Genomic DNA, 22,353 nt, shown 5'->3' on the forward strand with positions numbered 1-22,353 from the left:
GAACAGGGACCCGAGAAATGACGAGGGACTCTACCTCTTGATAACGGAAATTGGTAAATGTCAGCAAATGTCATGTGATCCAATCTCCAGGATTAAAGCCACTTAGTGTTGGCAACCCTTGCTGTGTGGGATCAGGAACTTGCTGTGGAAAGGACTCCCAACCATTGAGAGAAGGACTTGACCAGGATGCAGCGCCAGTCAACACCCAAGTACTGTCGCTGCTTATTTCAACAAGAGATCGTTTGGGAGTTTATATAACTCATATACGTGTTAGTGACCTCTAATCTTACATCATATTCAGCTGTTCAGCTGTATTCCAGTCTTCTTGTTGACATTTTTGATAACTTCATAGCTTATCAAATAGACCAGTAATTGCCAAGCTTAAATGTCTGATTGTTAATTTATTAGAAAAGAGAGTGTTTCAATTTTACGAGTGCCCAACTAAAAATAACTTCAAACGCAACACTGTGCGTATGTAAAACAACCATTTTCTCTGTCGCCACGGGCAACCATCTCAAATTAAACCAATTTTGGAGTTAAGAAAATATTTGAATTGGATGCAAATTGAACTAAAAATCTCCTCTGCCCAAATCGTGATGAGGAAATCCAAATCCACGTGGGGTTCCGAAGCTCTGGAACAGTGGTGGCACCAACTACTTTTAAAATATCACGTTCAATTCTGGTCGCCACACTACCAGAAGGATGTGGAAGCTTTGGAGAGGGTACAGAAAAGGTTGTTTTCTGGTATGGATGGCATTGCCTATGGGAGGAGGAGTTGGAGAAACTTGGTTTGTTCTCACTGGCACAATGGAGGTTGAGGGGCGAACTGATGGAAGTCTACAAGATTATGAGGGGCATGGACAGAGTGGATAGTCAGAAGCTTTTTCCCCAGCGTGGAAGAGTCAGTTAATAGGTGGCATTGGTTTAAGGTGTGAGGGGCAACGTTTAAAAGATGTACGAGGTACTTTTTGTTTTACACAGAGGGTGGTGGGTGCCTGGGAACTTGCTGCCAGGGGGAGGTAGTGGAAACAGATATGATTGCGACTTTTAAGAGACAAAAACATGAATAGGATGGGAATAGAGGGATATGGTGCCCTGAAGGGTAAGGGGTTTTAGTTCTGTTGGGCAGCATGGTTAGTGCAGGCTTGGAGGGCCGAAGGGCCTGTTCCTGTGCTGTAACTTTCTTTGTTCTTTTCCTTTGTACGTCACTCAAGATGGACCCATCACTGAACACCTCACTTTTGCTGAAAGACTCAACTGCAAACAAGGGCCGTGAGTAGATTACATCCCGGCTCCACGCGGGAGGGTCACAATTGGGTGGAGGAGGATGGGGGGTGGGGTGGGTGGGGAACGAAGCCTCATTCACAATCACTAACACTGAATAAGCTTTAAAAGCAAAATACCACAGATGCTGGAAATCTGAAATAAAAATAATAAAGGCTGGAAAAGCTCAGCCAATCTCGCAGCATCTATGGAGAGACACAGAGGTAATGAGTGGGGTTATCTATCAGAGAATCCCTACAGTGCAGGAGGAGACCATTTGGCCCATCAAGCCTGTACTGACAACCGTCCTATCCAAGCCCTATCCCTGTAACCCCACATATTGTTCCTCTGACACTAATTTAGCACGGCCAATCAACATAGCCTGCACATCTTTGGACTGTGGGAGGAAACCAGAGCACCCGGAGGAAACCCACGCAGACACGGGGAGAACATGCAGAGTCCAATTTAGCATGGCCAACCCCCCTAACCCGCACATCTTTGGACACTAAGAAAACGTGACGGAATTATCATGGAATGAGATTTAGTTGCTGCAGAGAGTTCAGCTGGTGAGTTATCACCCACTAACAACACAACGCCACCCCCGGCCACCTCCCACCATAATAAGCCAGCTTGCCCCCACCCCCCTCTCCCACCTCCTTTTTGATACAGCCACACAGCACCCAGGCTCATTCACTTAAGGAATGCCTCGGAAAGTTCATTTGACTTTCAAAAAAAAAAGGGAAACAGGCTAGTCAGAACTTACCTGGTGAAACGAACAAATACTGGGATTAGCACACAGTCATTCAGTCAGTGTTTGGACAGAGAGAATGTTTTAGGTGCAGACCCACCCAAAGAGACACTTTTTGTTTCCAATACATGGATGCAGATTTGATGACAGATTAAGTAGGTAGTGTATAGTATCCTTTTCTAGACAAACATCAGAGCGCCAAAACAATTCTCAGCAAGTGCGAACGTTGCCAAGTTTGCTACAAAACGTTATTTGTATTCGTGTGTGTGTATGTGTGCACCGCTTTCTGTCTCTGTGTGTCGGTAACATAAGGAACTTGCTATCATATCCCTGTGCAAACAGTCACTTGGTGGTATGGAATTTGAATATACATTGCTGAAGTTTCTCATCCTGCACTCATCAGGACAAAGGCAAGAATGCCAAATTTCAAAAGTTCACAACAATTTATGTTCTGTAACCTCCTCTCAGTCTCCCAAGATCTGCGCACTCCTTCAATTCTGAGTCTTTTCTGACTTTAATTACTTTGCCAGTGGCATGTCTACAGCTCCAAGCCCTACAGTTCCTCCCTATATTCTCCCTACGTCAGCTCCTTTAAGACACCCTTAAAAATGTACTTCTTCTGTCCTATCAACTTTCAAGAATTTATGGTAAATTTTGATTGGTAACTTTCAAAGGATAAAGTAAAGTACAGCACAGGAACAGGCTGTTTGGCCTTTCAAGCCCCTGCTGATCACAGTGCCCTAATTTAAAGAAACCCTTTTGCCCTTACTCGGTCCGTATCCCTCTATTTATGTACCTATCACATGCCTCTTAAATGTTGTTAATGTGCCTACATCCACCACTTCCTCCGGTACCCACCAATCTCTGGGTGAAAAACTTATCCTGCACCCCCCACCTCACCTTAAACCCATGCCCTCTTGTAGTTGACATTTCCACCTCGGGAAAAAGCTTCTGACTATCCACCCTGTCTACACCTCTCATAATTTTGTAGACCCCTATCAGATCTCCCCTCAGCCTCTGCCTTTCCAGTGATAACAATCCTAGTTTATTCAACCTCTTCTCATAGTCAACATCCGCGAGACCAGGCAACATCCTGGTGAAGCTTCTTTGCACTCTCTCCAAAGCTTCCACATCCTTCTGATAGCGTGGTGATCAGAACTGCACGTAATACTCCAGATGTGACCTAACCAAGGTTTCATATAACTGCAGCGTGATTTTCCTACTCCTGTACTCAATGCTCCAGCTGATGAAGACAAGTATGCTACGTGCCTTCTTAATCACCTTGGCCACTTTTAGGGAACTGTAGACCTGCACGCCCAGATCCCTCTGTATGTTAATGTTCCTGAGGATTCTGCCACTCACAGTATAATTCACACCTAAATTTGACCCCCCAAAATGCATCACCTCACATTTGTCCGGATTAAACTCCATCTGCCATTTCTGTGCCTAAATCTCCAATCTATCTATCGTTTCCTCTGACAATCCACAGCTCTATCAGGAACTCCACCAATCTTTGTGTCATCCGCAAATTTACTAATCAGATCAGATTTTCCTCCAGATCATTTATATATACTACAAACAATAGTTGTCCCAATACTGATCCCTGCAGACCACCACTCGCTAACAGATCTCCAATCTGAAAAACACCCTCCCATCGTTACTGTCTTCTTCCCTTGTGAAGTTCCTTGGCACATACATATATAAAAATGTATTATATTTGTTTATTCCTAGTCATTTTGCATGATGGAAACAAGTTTCCCCAGAAGTCCAAGGTTGCACAGTGGTTAGCAGCCAGGCACCCGGGTTCAATTCCAGCCTTGGGGCACTGTCGGTGTGGAGTCTGCACATTCTCCCCATGTCTGCATGGGTTTCCTCTGGGTGCTCCAGTCTCCTCCCATAGTCCAAGATATGTGGGTTGGGTGGATTGGCCATGCTAAATTGCCCCTTAGCGTCAGGGGGACTGGCTAGGGTAAATGCATGGGGTTATGGGGATAGGGGCTAGGTGGGATTGTGGTCAGTGCAGACTCGATGGGCTGAAGGGCCTCCTTCTGTACTGTAGGGATTCTATGATTTCTGTTCTTTGTATCACTATATTACTACATACGATTGGGTCGGCACGTGTGTGTGTTAGTACGTGCATAGGATCCTAACTGAGTGTTGCAAAAAGATAGCAGGAAACATATGGGAAAAAAAACAAAGATTCAATGCACTTTCTATTCATGAATGCTCATTTTGCTTAAAACAACTGGACAAGTCTTCAACTCAAGACTTTATAGAATAGAATCTTTGAATGGTTACGGCACAAAAGGAGGCCACTTGGCCAGTCACTTCCATGCTAGCTCTCTGCAAGAGCTGCTCACCTGGTCCCATTTCTCCACCTTTTCCTATAAATATTTTACCTTCAGATAATGACCCAACCCTCTAGTGAAGGGGATAATATGTTGTCCAGAAGTACAATGGCCAATACGCTTTGCCGTCAGAATCAAACGTTACTGAAAATCAAATCCTCGCAAGTCTGCGAAAGTAGTTTTGACACCTCAGTCAGTATTTTTTTACACTTTTACCATAACTAAACTAAAACTTCCAAACCGGCCACATTTTCTTGCTGCTAACTGCCATATTTAAACAATGGACAAAACTCTCACATACAATAACAACTGAGTCTAGACTTTTTAAACTGGATATTCCAGAAAAAAAATTTGGCAATCTGACATGGAGATGTAACTTGAGCACTTCAAATAAATTACTTGAATGCATTTAATTCGCCGCACATTTCTTCAAGTTGTTTAAATACCATCCCAGTTTGGTGGGACCTTGTCCAATTTCTCTTCTAATAGACCACTAAGCCAATTGGAAATTTACACCAATATTAACAACAATTTTCCCTGGTTAATATCCTATTTAGTTTTTCACACCTTGGGGGGGGGGGCAGTACTGTAGTGATAATGTCATTGGACTTAATAATTCAGAAGTCCTGGCTATTGCTTTGTACAATTACCTGTAAAGACTCGCACTCCAACCATTATTTTGTAAATTGAGTTTGCGTCTTTATATGCCCTGTTGTGACCAGAACTCCCACTCATCTGACGAAGGGGCAGCAAGTGCTCTGAAAGCTGATGGCTTTTGCTACCAAATAAACCTGCTGGACTTTAACCTGGTGTTGTGAGACTCCTTACTGTGTTTACCCCAGTCCAGTGTGGTATCTCCACATTATTGTTTTGTGCACATGGGCTCAAATCCTGTAATGGCAGCTGCTGGAATTTGAATTTGGTTAGTTTGTGAGGGTGGCACAGTGGTTAGCACTAACTACGTATTTGAAGTTATTTAGTTTGATTATTTTTAGAATCAGATGATCAACAGATCTTTGGTCCCAGCAACCCCACAGAGAGTACTGGCCTCACCTGGGACAATGGGAACTCCGCAAAGTCGAGAGGCCATGGATGCGGAGATTCAGGGAAATTTGCGGTTTCACCAGAGCCAGGTTGGCAATGGGAGGTTCAAGAGGACAGAGCTTGGAGGGCTTTAAGGGTGGTACAGTGGTGGTACTGCCTCACAGCACCAGGGGTCCAAATTCAATTCAGACCTTGGGTCACTGTCTGTGCAGAATTTGCACATCCTCGTGTGCGCTTCCTCTGGTTCCCTCCCACACTCCAAAGGCGCGTGGGTTAGGTGGATTGGCCAGGCTAAATTGCTCCTCAGGGGGACTAGCTAGCTAGGGTAATTGCATGGGCTTTTGGGGATAGGGCTTGGGTGGCATTGTGGTTGGTGCAGACTCGATGGGTTGAATGGCCTCCTTCTGCATTATAGGGATTCTATGATTGTGCGTGTGTGTGCGCACGTGTGTGTGTGTGTGTGGGGTACCAAGGAAGGTTTGGAGCCTTGGTTGGGCTTAGGACATCTGAACACAAGGTGATCTTCCCTCCACTCCCCACAATCTCTCCTCACCTTCAAGCCCATAGAAAGTCTGTCAGGCTCCACCTCGCCATGTGGTGTGGACACTTCTTGGCGTAGCCACAGTGGCAGGAGATGGCCCGTGGGTTGCCTTCGAACGGCCAAAAAAGATTTGGAAACCGAGATAACCGCATAATGAAATGTAACCAAATGGATTGACTTTCCCAACCAGACAAGACTCTTAGTATTAAAATCTGGAGAGAACTAGGTGATGGATAGTTACTGACACACACTCCTTTGGACCTCCAGAATAATCCCTGATCCAAGAACAATTCAACGTCTAATTGCTAGCGAGGGGGGCAAATGATTTTGCGAATTAAGGGTAGGACGTGAAACAAAAGCCTATAAATGCCAGGGAGCAACATTTCTGTCACAAAAGCTTTATCCCTGCTATTCATTTGGTGCTTTTCTCTTTGCCATTGATCTCCAGAGCTACTCTGGCAGCCTCATGCCACCCCCCCCTCCAAAAAAAATCCTGCTTATCCGGAGGCCCCCACAACCCCGGAAGAGGCAGAGAGATTATTTCCACCTAGGAAGGAAACAAGGACTAGAAGGCACAGCCTCAAAATATGGGGGAGTCAATTTAGAACAGAATTGAGGAGGAATTTCTTCTCTCAGAGGGTGGTGAATCTTTGGAATTCTCTGCCCATTGAAGCGGTGGAGGCTACCTCGTTAAACGTGTTTAAGTCACAGGTAGATAGATTTCTGATCAATAAGGGAATTAAGGGTTATGGGGAGCAGGCGGGTAAGAGGAGCTGAACCACTATCAGATCAGCCATGATCTTATTGAATGGTGGGGCAGGCTCGAGGGGCTAGATGGCCTACTCCTGCTCCTATTTCTTATACGAGAGAGAGAGAGAGAGAAAAAAATCCTCGCAATTCCAGTTATTTCAACTCATTCAGAAAATAGTTCACTGCAGGGAAAAAAATAGAAGAAATGTTTTGTGCTGTGTGTCAGAGCCAAAAGAATTCTCTGTTCCTTATGGGGATAAGGAGTAAAGATTTAACTAAGGGTGGCACCACAGTACGGATTCCCCCTTGAAAAGGAAGCTGGCATGTTTCACTCAGACCTAACAAACATAAATTGAATTTCATGTATAATATTTCCAGGAAAAGTGTATCCAAACTAAGAGCATTGTAAGCAGCTCAACTTATTCTGGCCAGATCCCATACTTTGTCCCTTTTCTGTTCCAAAGATACAGATGTTGCTTATTTAACTGAACGTCCATCTCTTAGGACTGGCTGCCTCGCTGTCCAAGATGTTTATTTTCTATTAAGAACACAGCATGACTCATGTCCCACTTAATAACCTGGCTACGTGTGGGGTCACGGTGGGGAGATGGGTACACAGCGATAGGCTCCGATTCTTCCCTCGCGAACACAGCCAGGAACCTGGCCCACGGGTCAGCGGAAACTAGAATTTGTTTCAGGACAATGTGGTGCATTGTCAACAACATCACGTGACCTCTGTTACAACTTCTGTTGTGTGAAAGTACGCGACAGGTGGAACTTGACACCATTTCCCATCCGTTGCTTCACAAATTATACTCAGGTAACACGCTAAATATTTAAATCACCTCATCCCCTTCGCAGGCGCGAGGCTGGTTTCGCCAGCACAACAGGGTCGAAAACATCTCGAGAGGAGGCAAACCGAGTGGGGATCTCGTTTTTTTTCCTCCGCTCGCCCAATCTTAGCTGCTCGCTCCACCAGCGTGACTGGTCCGTACGATTGCCCCCTTTATAACTTTAAGCCACGACGTGCCCGCCATTGGCCACCTGGACACTAGTTATCATTGATGACCACCTGTACCAATGTACCAAGGGGAGCAACCAGTACCACAGCAACAGAATCATAGGAGAGGCCCCATGCAGTCAGGCCCCATCCCCATACTCCCATGCATTTAGTTTGCTAATCCCTCTGACCCTAAGGGGTAACGTAGCATGGCCGATCCACCTAACCCACACCTCTTTGCGCTGTTAAGGCAAACCTGTGCAGGTACTTGGGAGAAAGTGCAAACTGCACACGGACACTCACCCAAGCTGGGAATTGAACCCTGGTCCCTGGCGCTGTGAGGCAGCAATGCTCAGCACTGTGCCACCCCCACAAGCTCATTCCTAAAGTTGGTCATTCTTCCTAACCTGAAGACGGGTGGACTGGAGAATTCAACTTGTATTGAATTGTACTGATTTTTTATTATGCTGCCCCCACCTTCCCACCCCCATACTCTCCGTGCTTCTCACCCACGCATTTTAGAAGAATGAGGGGAGATCTCATTGAGACGTATAAGATGATGAATGGGATGGATAGGATAGAGTTGGAGAGACTCTTCCCGCTCAGAAAGGACAGTCGGACTAGGGGGCACAGCCTCAAGATAAAGGGGGGGGGCGGTTTAGAACGGAGTTGAGGAGGAACTTCTTCACTCAAAGGGTGGTGAATCTCTGGAATTCTCTGCCCGTTGAAGTGGTGGAGACTGCCTCGCTAAATATTTTTAAGACGTGGGTTGATGGGTTTTTGATAAGCGAGGGGATTAAGGGTTATGGGGAGAGGGCGGGAAAGTGGAACTGAGCCACGACAGATCAGCCATGATCTTATTGAATGGCGGGGCAGGCTCGAAGGGCCAGATGGCCCACCCCTGCTCCTATTTCTTATGTTCTTATCCTCTGCCCTACTCCACGCTCCCCAGCCCCCCCCCCAGAATTCCAGCTGAGAGCACCTACCAACAACGCCTGCAGTCAGTACAGATGGAGAAATGTACAGAGGAATCCTCTTAATACATAACCTTCTCGAGATGTATAAAGTGGATGGCATGTTAAAAATACTTCACTCACTATAAAGTACTTTACAGCATCCAGGGTCTAGTACAAGGATATATACACAAGTCTTCTCTTTTAAGAGAACACTGGCATCAAAACTACATGGACGGTGCAGCAGTAAACATCCCAAATTCATATTTTGCTTCATATCAACTCCATAGAATGAATCATAGAATCCCAACAGTGCAGAAGGAGCCATTCAGCCCTATCCCCTTAACTCCAAGTATTTACCCTAACCTACACATCTTTGGACACTAAGGGGCAATTTAGCACAGCCAATCCACCGGACCTGTACATCTTTGGGCTGTGGGAGGAAACCGGGGCACCCGGAGGAAACCCACGCAGACATGGGGAGAGGAAAGAGCTTTGACAAAGGGCCATCGGCGCTCTTTTCTCTTTGGACAGATGCTGCCAGACCTGCTGAGATTTTTCCAGCATTCTCTCTTTTGGTTTCAGATTCCAGCACCCGCAGTAATTTACTTTCATCCAGACACGGGGAGAATGTGCAAACTTCACACAGACAGTGAGCCGAGACGGGAATTAAACTTGGGCCCCTGGCGCTGTGAGGCAGCAGTGCTAACCATTGTGCCGAACCTAAGTGCGTCTTAATCCAGTGAGTTACTTGGTTTTACCTGCATGAGTTGGGCTACACTTTCTCTCTGAGAAAGACAAAACAGAGGATTGTTTACAAGGACGTGGAACAAGTATTTCAGTGCTTTTGGAATAAACATCCAGCTCGCATACTTATAATCAGCCTATCTCATATTAGATTAAAGCTGATGTGTAACCTCCTCTATTTATGTTGGATTTCTCCCAGCTTGTTGAGACATCTTGGAGCTACTTGAACTATTGTCTTCTGTTTGATGATAGTTTGAGCTAATTCCATTCAAACAGATCCATGGCATCATTCTTTCTCCCTTTAAAGTCTGACAAACAGGAAAACTCGTGGGGAAGGAGCAGGGGGTCAGGGCTAAATGGAGAATGTGTTCAAAGACGCAACATGTTGACGATGGCCTCCTGTGACGTATGATTTTACTATCGCTCACAAATCCAGATGCGTCGCTTAATCTATTTCATCTTTCGAGCTGTGCCATTCCCCACTTTAATCTCGGAACACAGTCAGTCAATGCTTTGTCTAATACCCATCTTGTCCACCCCCTTCCTGAACAAAGGAAACAAAGCACAAAGAAAAATACAGCACAGGAACAGGCCCTTCGGCCCTCCAAACCTCTGCCGACCATGATCATAGAATCCCTACAGTGCAGGAGGAGATTATTTGGCCCATCGAGCCTGCGCCGGCAATAATCCCACCCTGGTCCTACTCCCGACATATCTAGCCTGCTAATCCCCTGTCACTAATGAGCAACTTAGCGTGGCCAATCAACCTAACTCGCGCATTGTTGGACTGTGGGAAGAAACTGAAGCACCCGGAGGAAACCCACGCAGGCATGGGGAGAATGTGCAAACTCCACACAGGCAGTAATCCAAGGGTGGAATTGAACCTGAATCCTGAGGCAGCAAGGTTAATCACTGTGCAATTCCCTCCCTATTCATGTATCCATCCAGATGCCTCCTGAATGTCACTAATCTGCCTACTTCCATGACCACCTCTGGCAGTGCGTGCGTTCGAGGCACCCATCACACTCTGCGTGAAAAACTTCCCCCACATATCTCTCATAAACATTCCCCTTCAACCTGAACTTGCGCCCCCTTATAATTGACACTTCCACCTAGGAAAAGTCCTCTGACCATCCACCCTTTCCAAGCCTCTCTTAATTTTATCGATCTCTATCAGGTCTCCCTCAACCTCCTTCCTTCCAGTGAAAACAATCCTAGTTTATTCAACCTCTCCTCTTGGTCAACCCCCTCAAGACCAGGCAACATCCACGTGCATTCCCTGAACTGTCTCCAAAGCTTTCATGTCCATCTGATGGTGTGGTGACCAGAACTGCACACAATACTTCAAATATGGCCTAACCAAGGTTTTATATAGCTGTAACATGATTTCCCAACTCTTGTACTCAACATATGAGGGCCCTTGTACACCAATGCAGCCAGAGACAGGTACACCAAATGGGCAATTTTTTATAAGGTATAGGAGAAGAATTAGGCCATTCGGCCCATCAAGTCCATTCTGCCTTTCAATCATAGCTGATATTCTCTTTATCCCCATTTTCCTGCCTTCTCGCCATAACCCTTTAACTCACTACCAATTAAAAGTCTATCTAACTCTCCCTTAAAATTTACTCTGTCCCAGCATCCACTGCACTTTGGGGTAGCGAATTCCACAGGTTCACAACCCTTTGGGAGAAAGTAGTTTCTCTTTAACTCTGTTTTAAGTTTGCTGCCCCTTATCCTAAGACTGTGACCTCTTGTCCTGGAATGCCCCACAAGAGGAAGCATCCGCTCCACGTCTACTTTATCCACACCTTTTATCATCTTGTATACCTCAATCTGATCTCCCCTCATTGTCCTAAATTCCAGAGAGTGTCGGCCTAAACTGTTCAATCTCTCTTCATACGACAAACCCCTCATCTCTGGGATCAATCTAGTGAACCTCCTCTGAACTGCCTCCAACGTCACTACATCTTTCCTCAAATAGGGGAACCAAAACTGTGCACAATACTCCAGGTGCGGCCTCACCAATGCCTTGTATAATTGCAACAATACTTCCTCACCTTTATATTCTATTCCTTTAGCCAGAAATGCAACATTCCATTCACTTTCTTTATCATCTGCTGTACCTGCATGCTAGTTTTAGTTTTTTAGTTCAATTTCTATTAAATACTAGTAAAAATTTATTAGTGCATTAACACTGCAATGAAGTTACTGCGAAACTCCCCTAGCTCCAATACTCCGACACCTGTTTGGGTCAAAGCACCTAACCAGCACATCTTTCAGACTGTGGGAGGAAACTGGAGCACCTAGAAGAAACCCAGGCAGACATGGGGAGAACGTGCAAACTCCACACAGACAGTGACCCAAGCCTGGAAATGAACCTGGATCCCTGGCATCGTGAGGCAGCAGCGCTAACCACTGAGCCACCATACCGCCTCGTAAATCAACGTCAGGCTTGGGATTCGAACCAGCGCCTCCAGGGGCGGCTGCAAGCTGAACGCAGCGCCTTAGACCTCTCGGCCATCCTGACCCCCTTAATAGTGAGCCACCCCTGATCTAGGCGGGTCTCTCAAAAGCATAGTTCTGGACGGTGATCTCTGGATCACTTCAGACTTAGTGGTGTTTTCTCTTTGCCATGTCGCTCTTTGCAATTTAAATCCCCCAAAATATTTAAAGTCAGAAGCAAATAAGACGGCAATGAAAGAGGTCATTGCAGGATGGGTCAAATCACAAGTCACGGGCAGTCCTTCAGACATGCCTGAAAACACTTTGGAAATAGTTGAACTCCACACCTGGAAATCTTATTGACTTTCTGTAAAAAGGTGAGTAAAATACATTAAGGGATGATGTGGATGAACCGAAGAATGTCTGGCTTCAGGGAGAACCATCATGTTATACGAACATTCCTCTTGTCAAAATTCTGCTGGTATATACTCCAAAGAATGCACAACGAGATAACCAGACCTTCGCTTACATTCACAATCTTGATTTACAGCCTAATGAAAAGGCAAGACTTGTTGACCAACATGAGGAGTTTGTTCGGTTTATGGCGGTAATGTTAACTGGAATATCTATTAAAAAGAAAAAAAAAATCTGCAAATGTACAAAGCATTGCATACCCAAAGGATAGCCTGAAGCATCTTGCTGTCTGTAAAGTACTCTCAAAGTGTAATCGGCATTATTCAATGTAGAAACTGATTTGATTTATTATTGTCGCATGTACTAATATACAGTGAAAAGTATTGTTTCTTGCATGCTATACAGACAAAGCATACTGTTCACAGAGAAGGAAAGGAGAGTGCAGAATGTAGTGTTACAGTCATAGCTAGGGTGTAGAGAAAAGATCAACTTAGTGCGAGGTAGGTCTATTCAAAAGTCTGATGGCAGCAGGGAAGAAGCTGCTCTTGAGTCACTTGACACTCTACTTCAGACTCTTGTATCTTTTTCCCAACAGAAGAAGATGAAAGAGAGAATGTCCGGGGCGCATGGGATCCTAGATTACGCTGGCTGCTTTTCTGAGGCAGCGGGAAGTGTAGACAGAGTCAATGGATGGGAGGCTGGTTTGCCTGATGGATTGGGCTTCATTCACGACCTTCTGTAGATCCTTACGGTCTTGGGCAGAGCAGGAGTAATACTGTGATACATCTGGAAAGGATGCTTTTCATGGCACATTTGAAATCTGTGGGTTCCAATTTGGGAAAATCATGGTCTCTCCATCAACAAAGGGAGAAAAATCACTAACCTGTTTAGCAACATTGGTTGGTAGATGAATATTTACTAGAACACAGGGGAGAACATCCTTCCTCTTCCAGATGATCTTTTACATTCGCCTGACAATGAGAACATTCGAAATAGGAGTCGACCACATGACCCCTTGAGCCTGTCCTAATCCGATCATGGATAGATCTCACTTTTTCATGCAATCCCCTATCTTCCAAAAATCTAAGTACCGTCCATAGAAATCGCAGAAATGTTGCGGTACAGAAAGAGGCTATTCGGTCCATCTTGTCCATGCCAGCCCAAGGACACCCAAATGCCCTTTTCTAATCCCAGCTTCCTGCTCCTGGCCCATAGTCCTGTAGCTTACGGCTCGTAAGATGCAGATCTAGGTGCTTTTTGAAAAGAGTTTAGGGTCTCTGCCTTCACCACCAATTTCAGACACCTGTCGCCCTTTGCGTAAAAAAAGTTCTTCCTCATGTATCCTCCACAAGTATCGCCACTTATCTTGAATCTATGTCTCCTGGTTCTAGAATTCTCCGCCAAGAGAAACAATTTTATTCTGTCTGCTCTATCTCTTCCCCTCAATTTTGTACGCCTGAATCAAGTCACCCCTCAGCCTCCTTTCTTCCAAGGAAAATAACCCCAAGCTATCTAACCTCTCCTCTTAGTTATACTTTCCTAGCTCTGGCAACATTCTAGTGAACCTGCTCTGCACTCTCCCCAGAACAATTACATCCTTCCTGCAATGTGTGGACCCGAACCGGAGAGGCTAGCGGGCCGGAAGACTGCGGTCCCAGGCCCGCTCGTGATATTCAAATCGTTTTCGAATCCTAATTTAAATAAATCATAGAAACCCTACAGTGCAGAAAGAGGCCCTTCAGCCCATCGAGTCTGCACCGACCACAATCCCACCTAGGCCCTACCCCTATATATTTTACCCACTAATCCCTCTAACCTAAACATCCTAGGCCACGAAGGGGCAATTTTAACATGGCCAATCAACCTAACCCGCACATCTTTGGACTGTGGAGGGAAACCCACGCAGACACAGGGAGAACGTGCAAACTCCGCACAGACAGTGACCCCAGCCGGGAATCGAACCCAGGTCCCTGGAGCTGTGAAGCAGCAGTGCTAACCACTGTGCTACCGTGCCGCCCCGAATTGTACAGCTCCGCACCGATTTCTGGCACAGAGCTGACGGCGTCAGAAATCCGGAGAGTCAGGGTCCGAGATGCCCAATGGGAAGTCCACTAAACGGCCCACTGCACTGCAAAAGGGCTGGGAAAAATCGCTCCCTTCATCTTCACAGTCCCTCACCCGTAACAACCCACCAACCTGATATTTATTAATTTATTCCTACCCTCACTTCCGGCCTTGTAACCAATTTTCTAACCTTGCTGTTACACCAGCCTCGAATCCACAAGCCCTTAATTTGCTCAATAGCCTTTCATGTGGCATCACACTCAACGGGTGGCACAGTGGTTAGCACTGCTGCCTCACAGTGCCAGGGACCCGAGTTTGATTCCCGGCTTGGATCGCTGTCTGTGTGGAGTTTGCACATTCTCCCCATGTCCGTGTGGGTTTCCTCCGCACAGTCCAAAATAGTGCAGGGTAGGTGGATTGGCCACGCTTAATTGCCCCTTAGTGTCAGAAGGACTAGCTATGGTAAATGCGTGGGGTTATAGGGCCTGGGTGGGATTGTGGTCGGTGCAGACTCGATGGGCTGAATGGCTGCCTTCTGCACTGTAGGAATTCTATGCTTGCTGAAAATTCAAACCTACAACATCCACAGATTCCCCTTTATCCTCAGAAATGTGCAATAGCTTTGTCAAACATGATTTCTCTTTCATAACTGTTCCAAGTGCTACCACTTCCTTAATCATGGATGCTAACATTTACCCCCCTATCTGATGCCAGGTTGAATGGCTTGTGGTCCTCTGTTCTCCCTCTTCTCTGACAAGGCAGGTGTTGGCTTAACATCTCATCTGAAAATTAGCACCTCCAACAGTGTAGCACTCACTTAGTACTGCATCTGAGAATCAATTTAGAATTAGCATATCGAGGTAATGACAAAAGTATCTTACTTAAATGAAACGTCAAAGTGGTAACTTTTGTTATGTAATACTTGGTTATGTAATGGGCGGTGCAGTGGTTAGCACTGCTGCCTCACAGCGCCAGGGACCCAGGTTCTATTCCAGCCTCGGGTCACTGTCTGGAGTTTGCACATTCTCTCCATGTCTGCATGGGTTTCCACAGGGTACACCAGTTTCTTCCCACACTCTAAAGGTATGTGGATTAAGTTGATTGGCCATGCTAAATTGACCCCAGTGTCAGGGGGATTAGCAGGATAAACATGTGGAGTTATGGGGATAGGGCTTGGGTGGAATTGTGATTGGTGCAGACATGATGGGCTGAATGGCCTCATTCTGCACTGTAGGGATTCTATGAATACTCAATCCACCTTCAGAGCCAAATTAATACTGCACCAGAACTTGCTGTCAAAATAATGACGACAGCGATGGTCATTTATAATCAAACTGTACATCAATTTCAGACTGTTTTTAAATTTAAGGTTTATTTATTAGTCAAAAGTAGGCTTACATTCACACTGCAATGGAGTTACTGTGAAAATTCCTTAGTTGCCATTCTCCTGTATCTATTCGGGTACACAGAGGGAGAATTTAGCACGGCCAATCTACCTAACCAGCACATTTTTCAGACTATGGGAGGAAACCAGAGCACTCAGAAGAAACCCACGCAAACACGGGGAGAACATGCAGATTCAGCACAGACAGTGACCCGAGGCCGGAATTGAACCCGGGTCCCTGGTGCCGTGAGGCAGCAAATTCCAGCAACAATGCCACCGTGCTGCCCCATGACTGTACAGCAATTTCAGAGTTGATGCACAATTAAATGCCAAAATTAAAAGCGTTTCTAAGTGAGCCATTTGCTATTTTCTTTTTTCTGAAGTTCCCAGCCTGAAGGCAGGTCAGACCAACCCTCTCCGTTGCAGGTAGGCCAAGAAGGCATGTGCTAAATCTCCAACCAGAATGGGAATCGAACTCTGGACTGTTGGTGCTGATCTGATCCACACCAGCCATCCAGTCAACTGAGCCAACCAATCTCCCAAAGAATCCAGGTTTCTGTACCATCTGTACCTCCATAACTTATATGTATGTCATAGCCTTAAGTCATGGATAGTGATGGCAAAGGCTCCTTCCATCAAATAGCTGAACAGGAATCTCTCCTCTCTTACTGCCTGCCACTGGCTTGTTTTGGAAAATTTGCCAGTTGATACTTGACCTGTTGTGAATGTACCTTACTTAGCCATCAAGTCCTGGGGTGGAACAAGGAAGCCACCAGACCCATTAATCATTAGCTTTGCAGAAATAGCATTCTGCCATCTCACCATATAAATACATTAAAGGGCATGAGGATGGTGCCTTTGCACGTTGGTTATGCACAAAACCCAGCACAGAAAGTGAAATCTTGTCAGTTCGATGTATGTATCCTTTTAATGAAAATGATGATTAGTTACTATACGTCAACCTCTCTGGCACTGAAAAAATTACTATTGTGACCCTTAAATAGCAGATTTTGGTTAGAGATTTTTAAAATGCAAATTTTAAACTTTTTCAAACTTCCTTTGTGCTTTTTCATCCAATATTTCTTTCCCTCTCAATTTCTCTTTCTGTGCCCGATTAGGAGTTGAATATACTCAGTCGAACGTACATTTCCTTTTGAATCCTTCAGAGCTTGTTTTTTATTCTATCCATAGAAGGCAGTACAGTGGCACAGTGTTAGCACTGCTGCCTCTCAGTGCTAGAGCCCTATGTTCAGTTCCAGCCTTGGGTGACTGTAGAGTTTGCACATTTCCCCCGTATCTGCATGGGTTTCCTCCCACGGATGTGCGGGTTAGATGTATTGGCCATGCTGAGTTGCCCCTTAGTGTCAGGTGGACGAGCAGGGTAAATAAGCAGAGTTACCTGGGTGGGACGTTGTTGGTGTAGGCTTGATGGGCCAAATGGCCTCCTTCTGCACTGTAGGGATTCTACAATCTGATGGTTATGGAGATAACATGTTGTCTGCTCTGTGACTTCAGGAATCCCAGACAGCCAGCCTATGTCTCTCCCAGCTCTCACTTTCAGCAAATTGGCATGCAAAAATCAATGTTTGTATACCCGTCTAACCAATGGCAGCTGTGGTTATAAGCCCGTCAACCGGAGATTATAGCCTGGTATTCAAGGTTCCATCAGGGGCTGTGCACTTCAGAAGAGAACTGTTCCTCACTAGTACTGAACATGATTGACACTTACGTACAATGCAACTCACTCATTCTTGTGACATTTGCCAGTTCCAATTTAGGACCATACAGTGCAGGAGGAGGCCATTCAGCCCACACTGACAACAATCCCACCCAAGACCTATCCCCAAAACCCCCACGTATTTACCCTGCTGGTTTCCCTGACACTGGAGGGTAATTTAGCATGACCAATCCATGTAACTTACACATCTTGGGACACTAAGGAGCAATTTAGCATGGTCAATCTACCTAACTGTGCATCTTTGGACTGTGGGAGGAAACCGGAGCACCCAGAAGAAACCCACGCAGACACGGGGAGAACATGCAAACTCCACACAGACAGTCGTGCGGAGGCTGGAATCGAAACTGGGTTCCTGGCGCTGTGAGGCAGCAGTGCTAACCACTGTGCCACCATACCAGCCAGATTTATGACCACAACATTCATTCACAAAATATTGCAGATCATCCTCTTTGTACAGATTATTCTAGAACAGCAGCAGATATTGGTCTATAATGAATGAAATATCCATATTCTTTCAATAGTAAGAAAAAGTAGTAGAAATCATTCTCAACAAATCAAACAACTGAATCCCACTTTTTGATCCCTTGCTGGAAATAAAAGGAAGCTTTCAGAGTCAGGCAGTGATCAATCCCTAAATTTTGTACCATTGTTTAAAATTCCACTCTCTCAAAAGTACTCTTCACAAAAGAACTAGCTGTGGAAACCGAATATTTAACTCTGCAACAACAGGTTAAAAAAAACATGCAGACTTCTTCTAAAGTCATTAAACACTCGCTTTAAAAAAAATACTTAACATCTGAAAATATACTTGCTGCAGATTTCCCGTGTGTTGCACAACGGTGGAATGTGACAAATAAACACAATGCTACTTCACTGGCAGCACCCTTGGGGTGCATCAGGACTTGCCCTATTTATTTTGATCACCCTCTTTTGCGCAGATCATTCTAGAACGGCAGCAGGCTTCGGTTTAAGATCGCTTTACCATCTGCCATCAAACACAATACGTTGTGACAAGCTGAAGCACAGAGAAGCGTCCATTAACCCCACCAGCTTGTTGTTCCGTTAATGCCCCTTCAGCAGTTAGCTTTCCAGACCCAATTTATACAAAGCCTGGCGCTCTTGTGTGTTAATGGGCTTTTAAACCGGTTGCAAAATTGAGACAACAGTCTGCTTCACTGGGGACCCGGCGCTTGGTCCCCCTCTCTATCTGCAGCCCAGCCAAATATGAATCACAATCTCTGCTTCACCCAACTTTGAAATGTATCTACCAAACACTTCAACTTATTTACATTGACAATGATAATCGCCAACAAGATTCACGAGACTTGCAAAAAAAACTCAACATGGAAGAGGAGTTTACACTTGAGTCATGACTTTTAATGTCAATATATATGTTACATTTTTATCCCATTCTCATTTGCAAAGCCAATGTGTAGAGCAGACAGGGTTAACACATCTCCTTAAAAGTTTATTTATCAGTGTCACAAGTAGGCTTACGTTCATGCTGCAGTGAAGTTACTGTGAAAATCCCCTAGTCGCCACACTCCAGTGCCTGTTCGGGTACACGGAGGGAGAATTTATAGAATCAAATAGCTACAGTGCAGAAGGAGGCCATTCAGCCCCTTAAGCCTGCCCCGTCAACAATCCCGCCCAGGCCCTATCCCCGTAACCTCATATTTACTCTACAATCTCCTGATGTCCCCCTGACATTAAGGAGCAATTTAGCATGGCCTATCAATGAAACCCGCGCATTTTTGGACTGTGGGAGGAAACCGGAGCCCCCGGAGGAAACCCACGCAGACACAGGGAGAATGTGCAGACTCCACACAGATTTTGACCCAAGCTGGGAATCAAATCTGGGTCCCTGGCACTGCGAGGTAGCAGTGCTAACCACTGTGCCGCCATGCACTGGCCAGTTCACCTAACCAGCAGGTCTATCAGACTTGCTCCAAATAAAAAAGAAACCAAACTGAGTCCAATTCACGGTCCCCACGAGAGAGATCGACAAGATCCAAGCTGACAAGATAAGGCATTGCAACTGATCTTGAGTTTGATCTGACGTTTGATCTTAGCCAAAAAGGCTGATACACATTAGGAACTGACCACATCGCTACTTGCTGAGGTGTTCCACACAGCCAGCTCACTGAAACACAAGCCCACTTTTACACTGAAAAACCGTAAGCTTTGACTCGCTTCTTTCTACCAAAACCACCTCATCCTTCACTAACAAGTTACCATTCATCTCGATTAAAACCAGTATCACTACTTTCAACACCAGTCTCCGATGGAGGTTCATCGATGCGGACGGAGACTGGAGCTCAACTTAGAAATCTTGAGAGAAGAAAACAAGATATCTTCAGCAACTTGTTAAAAAGGGAACAACACAGCGGTTAGCCCTGCTGCCTCACACCGCCAGGGACCCAGGTTCAATTCCCAGCTTGGGTCACTGACTGTGTGGAGTCTGCACATTCTCCCCGTGTCTGCATGGGTTTTCTCCCACAGTCTGAAAGACATGCCGATAGGTGCATTGGCAGTGCTAAATTCTCCCTCAGTGTACCCGAACAGGCGCCAGAGTGTGGCGACTGGGGGATTTTCACAGTAACTTCACTGCAGTATTAATGTAAGCCTACTTGTGACACTAATAAATAAACTTTAAAAATAACTTTAACACAGTTTGGTCGCTTTTATCCCGGGCCAATACTTGTGTTCAGGTGAGGAAAATGACAACCAGACTCAGTCACAACATTTTGGGATCAAAACAAAGCCAATATTCACTCCATTACATTTTACTGGAGTTTGTTGCAAAGCAGATCAAAGCACTAGCGGTGAGAGAGAAAGGCAATTGATTTTGTGTGTGTGTGAAATTGGTTTGCTTACCTTTACAGACCCCTAAAGAGGGTCCACGGTCAAGTCCGGAGCTGCTCTCACCGTCCTCCCCTTCCTCGAAGCCGGCCAGGCTCTCGCTCCGTACGCACCACAGTCCAGTGTCACAGCGGGGAGCCGGCTCCCCGCAAGCCTCCCCCTCTCTCCGGGCACACACCGGGCAGCAGCCGCAGGGGTCCAGCAGCTGGCCGCCGGGGCAAGCCGGAGGCTCCCCGCACTTCTCCCGGCGGCAGGGCGGGCAGTCCCGGCTCCTTCCCCAGCAAGTGGACCACAGCAAGCAAACAGCCAGCAGCCCGGCACCTTCACATCGCTTCTTCAACATGACCAGCCCCAGAGAGAGAGAAAACCAGATTGCTAAAATTCAACAATAAACTTCCTTTAACCTCTCTTTCTCCCCCCTCCAAAAAAAACTTCAGAACTCCAGTGACAATTCCAAATAAATTTTGAAACAATCCCTTCCTTCTTTCGCCCCCCAAAAAACTTCAGAACCCTAGTGACAATTCCAAATAAATGTGGCAATTTCTCCTCCTAAAAACTTCAGAAATCTGGTAATAATTCCAAATAAATGTTGTAACAATCTCTCCCCCCCCAAAAAAAAGCTTCAGAACCCCAGTGTCACTTCCAAATAAATGTTACGATCCCAAACAAGAAATTCACAACGTTGAAAAGGATTATTTCCTCTCTGTTAAAAATATATCTCCCCCTGACTCTGTAGCTTCTGGTTTTTTTGCAAGCACTGTCAAAACAGTCACAGCTCCAGACTGTGCATTGACTGGAGCTCAAATGTGAATGTCTCCCTCTCTCTTTCTGTGTCTGATTGAGCCCAGCCAGTGACGCTCTCTGATTGACAGCTCCAGCGACCCGCCTGCACCCTGCCCACAAGCAGCAGCAACAGCAGCAGCCCCTAGCCTTTGCCCTGCCCTCCGCCTGCTGCCTCTCACACGCCTCAGCAGCAAGCAAGGGATGGGGAGGGAGAGAGAGAAACTTGTCTAAAGCCCCGTCGCCAGCACTTGAGTTGCATTCAAGTGCCCTAACCGTAGGGCAACTTTGCCCACTTTTGTTCCCACTATGTTTGTTCAAACTCTTTCCCCCTCTATCCCTCCTCTTTAAGGGATAAGGGAACAGAGATTAAACCAGAGCTGGACTGGAATGAAAACCGATCATCTTATTGAACACAAATTAAATCGCTTGCAAGCAATTGCAGTTTCCTTTCTTACATTATTGATTTGACCTCGTTGCCTCCTGATCTCACGCCACCGTGGGGTATCACGGTGGCGCAGTGATTAGCACCGCTGCCTCACAGCGAGGTAGCAGCGTGAGCCACTGTGCCATCCTCTTTGTGAAGTACAACAGTGGTTAGCTGCCTCACAGCGCCAGGCTCCCGGGTTTGATTCCGGCCTCGGGTCACTGTCTGAGTGGAGTTTGCACGTTCTCCCCGTGTCTGCGTGGGTTTCCTCGGGATGCTCCGGTTTCCTCCCACAGTCCAAAGATATGCAGGTTAGGCGGATTGGCCGTGCTAAATTGCTCCTTAGTGTCAGGGGGATTAGCAGGGTAAATGCATGGGGTGATGGGGATAGGGGCTAGGTGGGAATGATGTGTGTGCAGACTTGATGGGCCAAATGGCCTCCTTCTGCACTGGGTTCTATGAATGCGCTCCTTCATTGAAAGGCTTGATGGATAGTTTGTTTCTATCTGTTGTGGTCCCCTGACCTCCTTACAATGGAGAAGATGCCCGTATCGTGAGATCATGAAATCCCCACAGTACAGAAGGAGGCCATTCAGCCCGTCGAGCCTGCACCGACAACAAACTCACCCAGGCCCTATCCCTTTAAGCCCACATATTTACCCCAACACCAAGGGGCAATTCACCATGGCCAATCAACCTAACCTGCACATCTTTGGACTGTAGGAAGAAACTGGGGCACCCAGAGGAAACCCACGCAGACACGAGGAGAACGTGAAGACTCCGCACAGACAGTGATCCAAGATCAGAATTGAAGGTACACAGGATGATAAATGATCTGGATGAAG

General features: G+C 46.0%; 1 protein-coding gene across 1 annotated transcript in view; it reads right to left on the minus strand.

Moving 5' to 3' along the window:
* Positions 1-21,123, minus strand: part of LOC145352777 (cysteine-rich motor neuron 1 protein) — a 208,762-nt gene extending 187,639 nt beyond the window's left edge. The window contains exon 1 of the mRNA XM_080203086.1: positions 20,317-21,123. Coding sequence (XP_080059212.1) covers positions 20,317-20,644 — 328 coding nt within the window. The 5' untranslated portion in view covers positions 20,645-21,123. The remainder of the gene's footprint in view (positions 1-20,316) is intronic.
* Positions 21,124-22,353: the final 1,230 nt, after the last annotated feature.

Source organism: Carcharhinus amblyrhynchos, chromosome 14, assembly GCF_965287045.1.
Source record: "Carcharhinus amblyrhynchos chromosome 14, sCarAmb.v2.hapA, whole genome shotgun sequence".
In the NCBI taxonomy this organism is placed as follows: domain Eukaryota; kingdom Metazoa; phylum Chordata; class Chondrichthyes; order Carcharhiniformes; family Carcharhinidae; genus Carcharhinus; species Carcharhinus amblyrhynchos.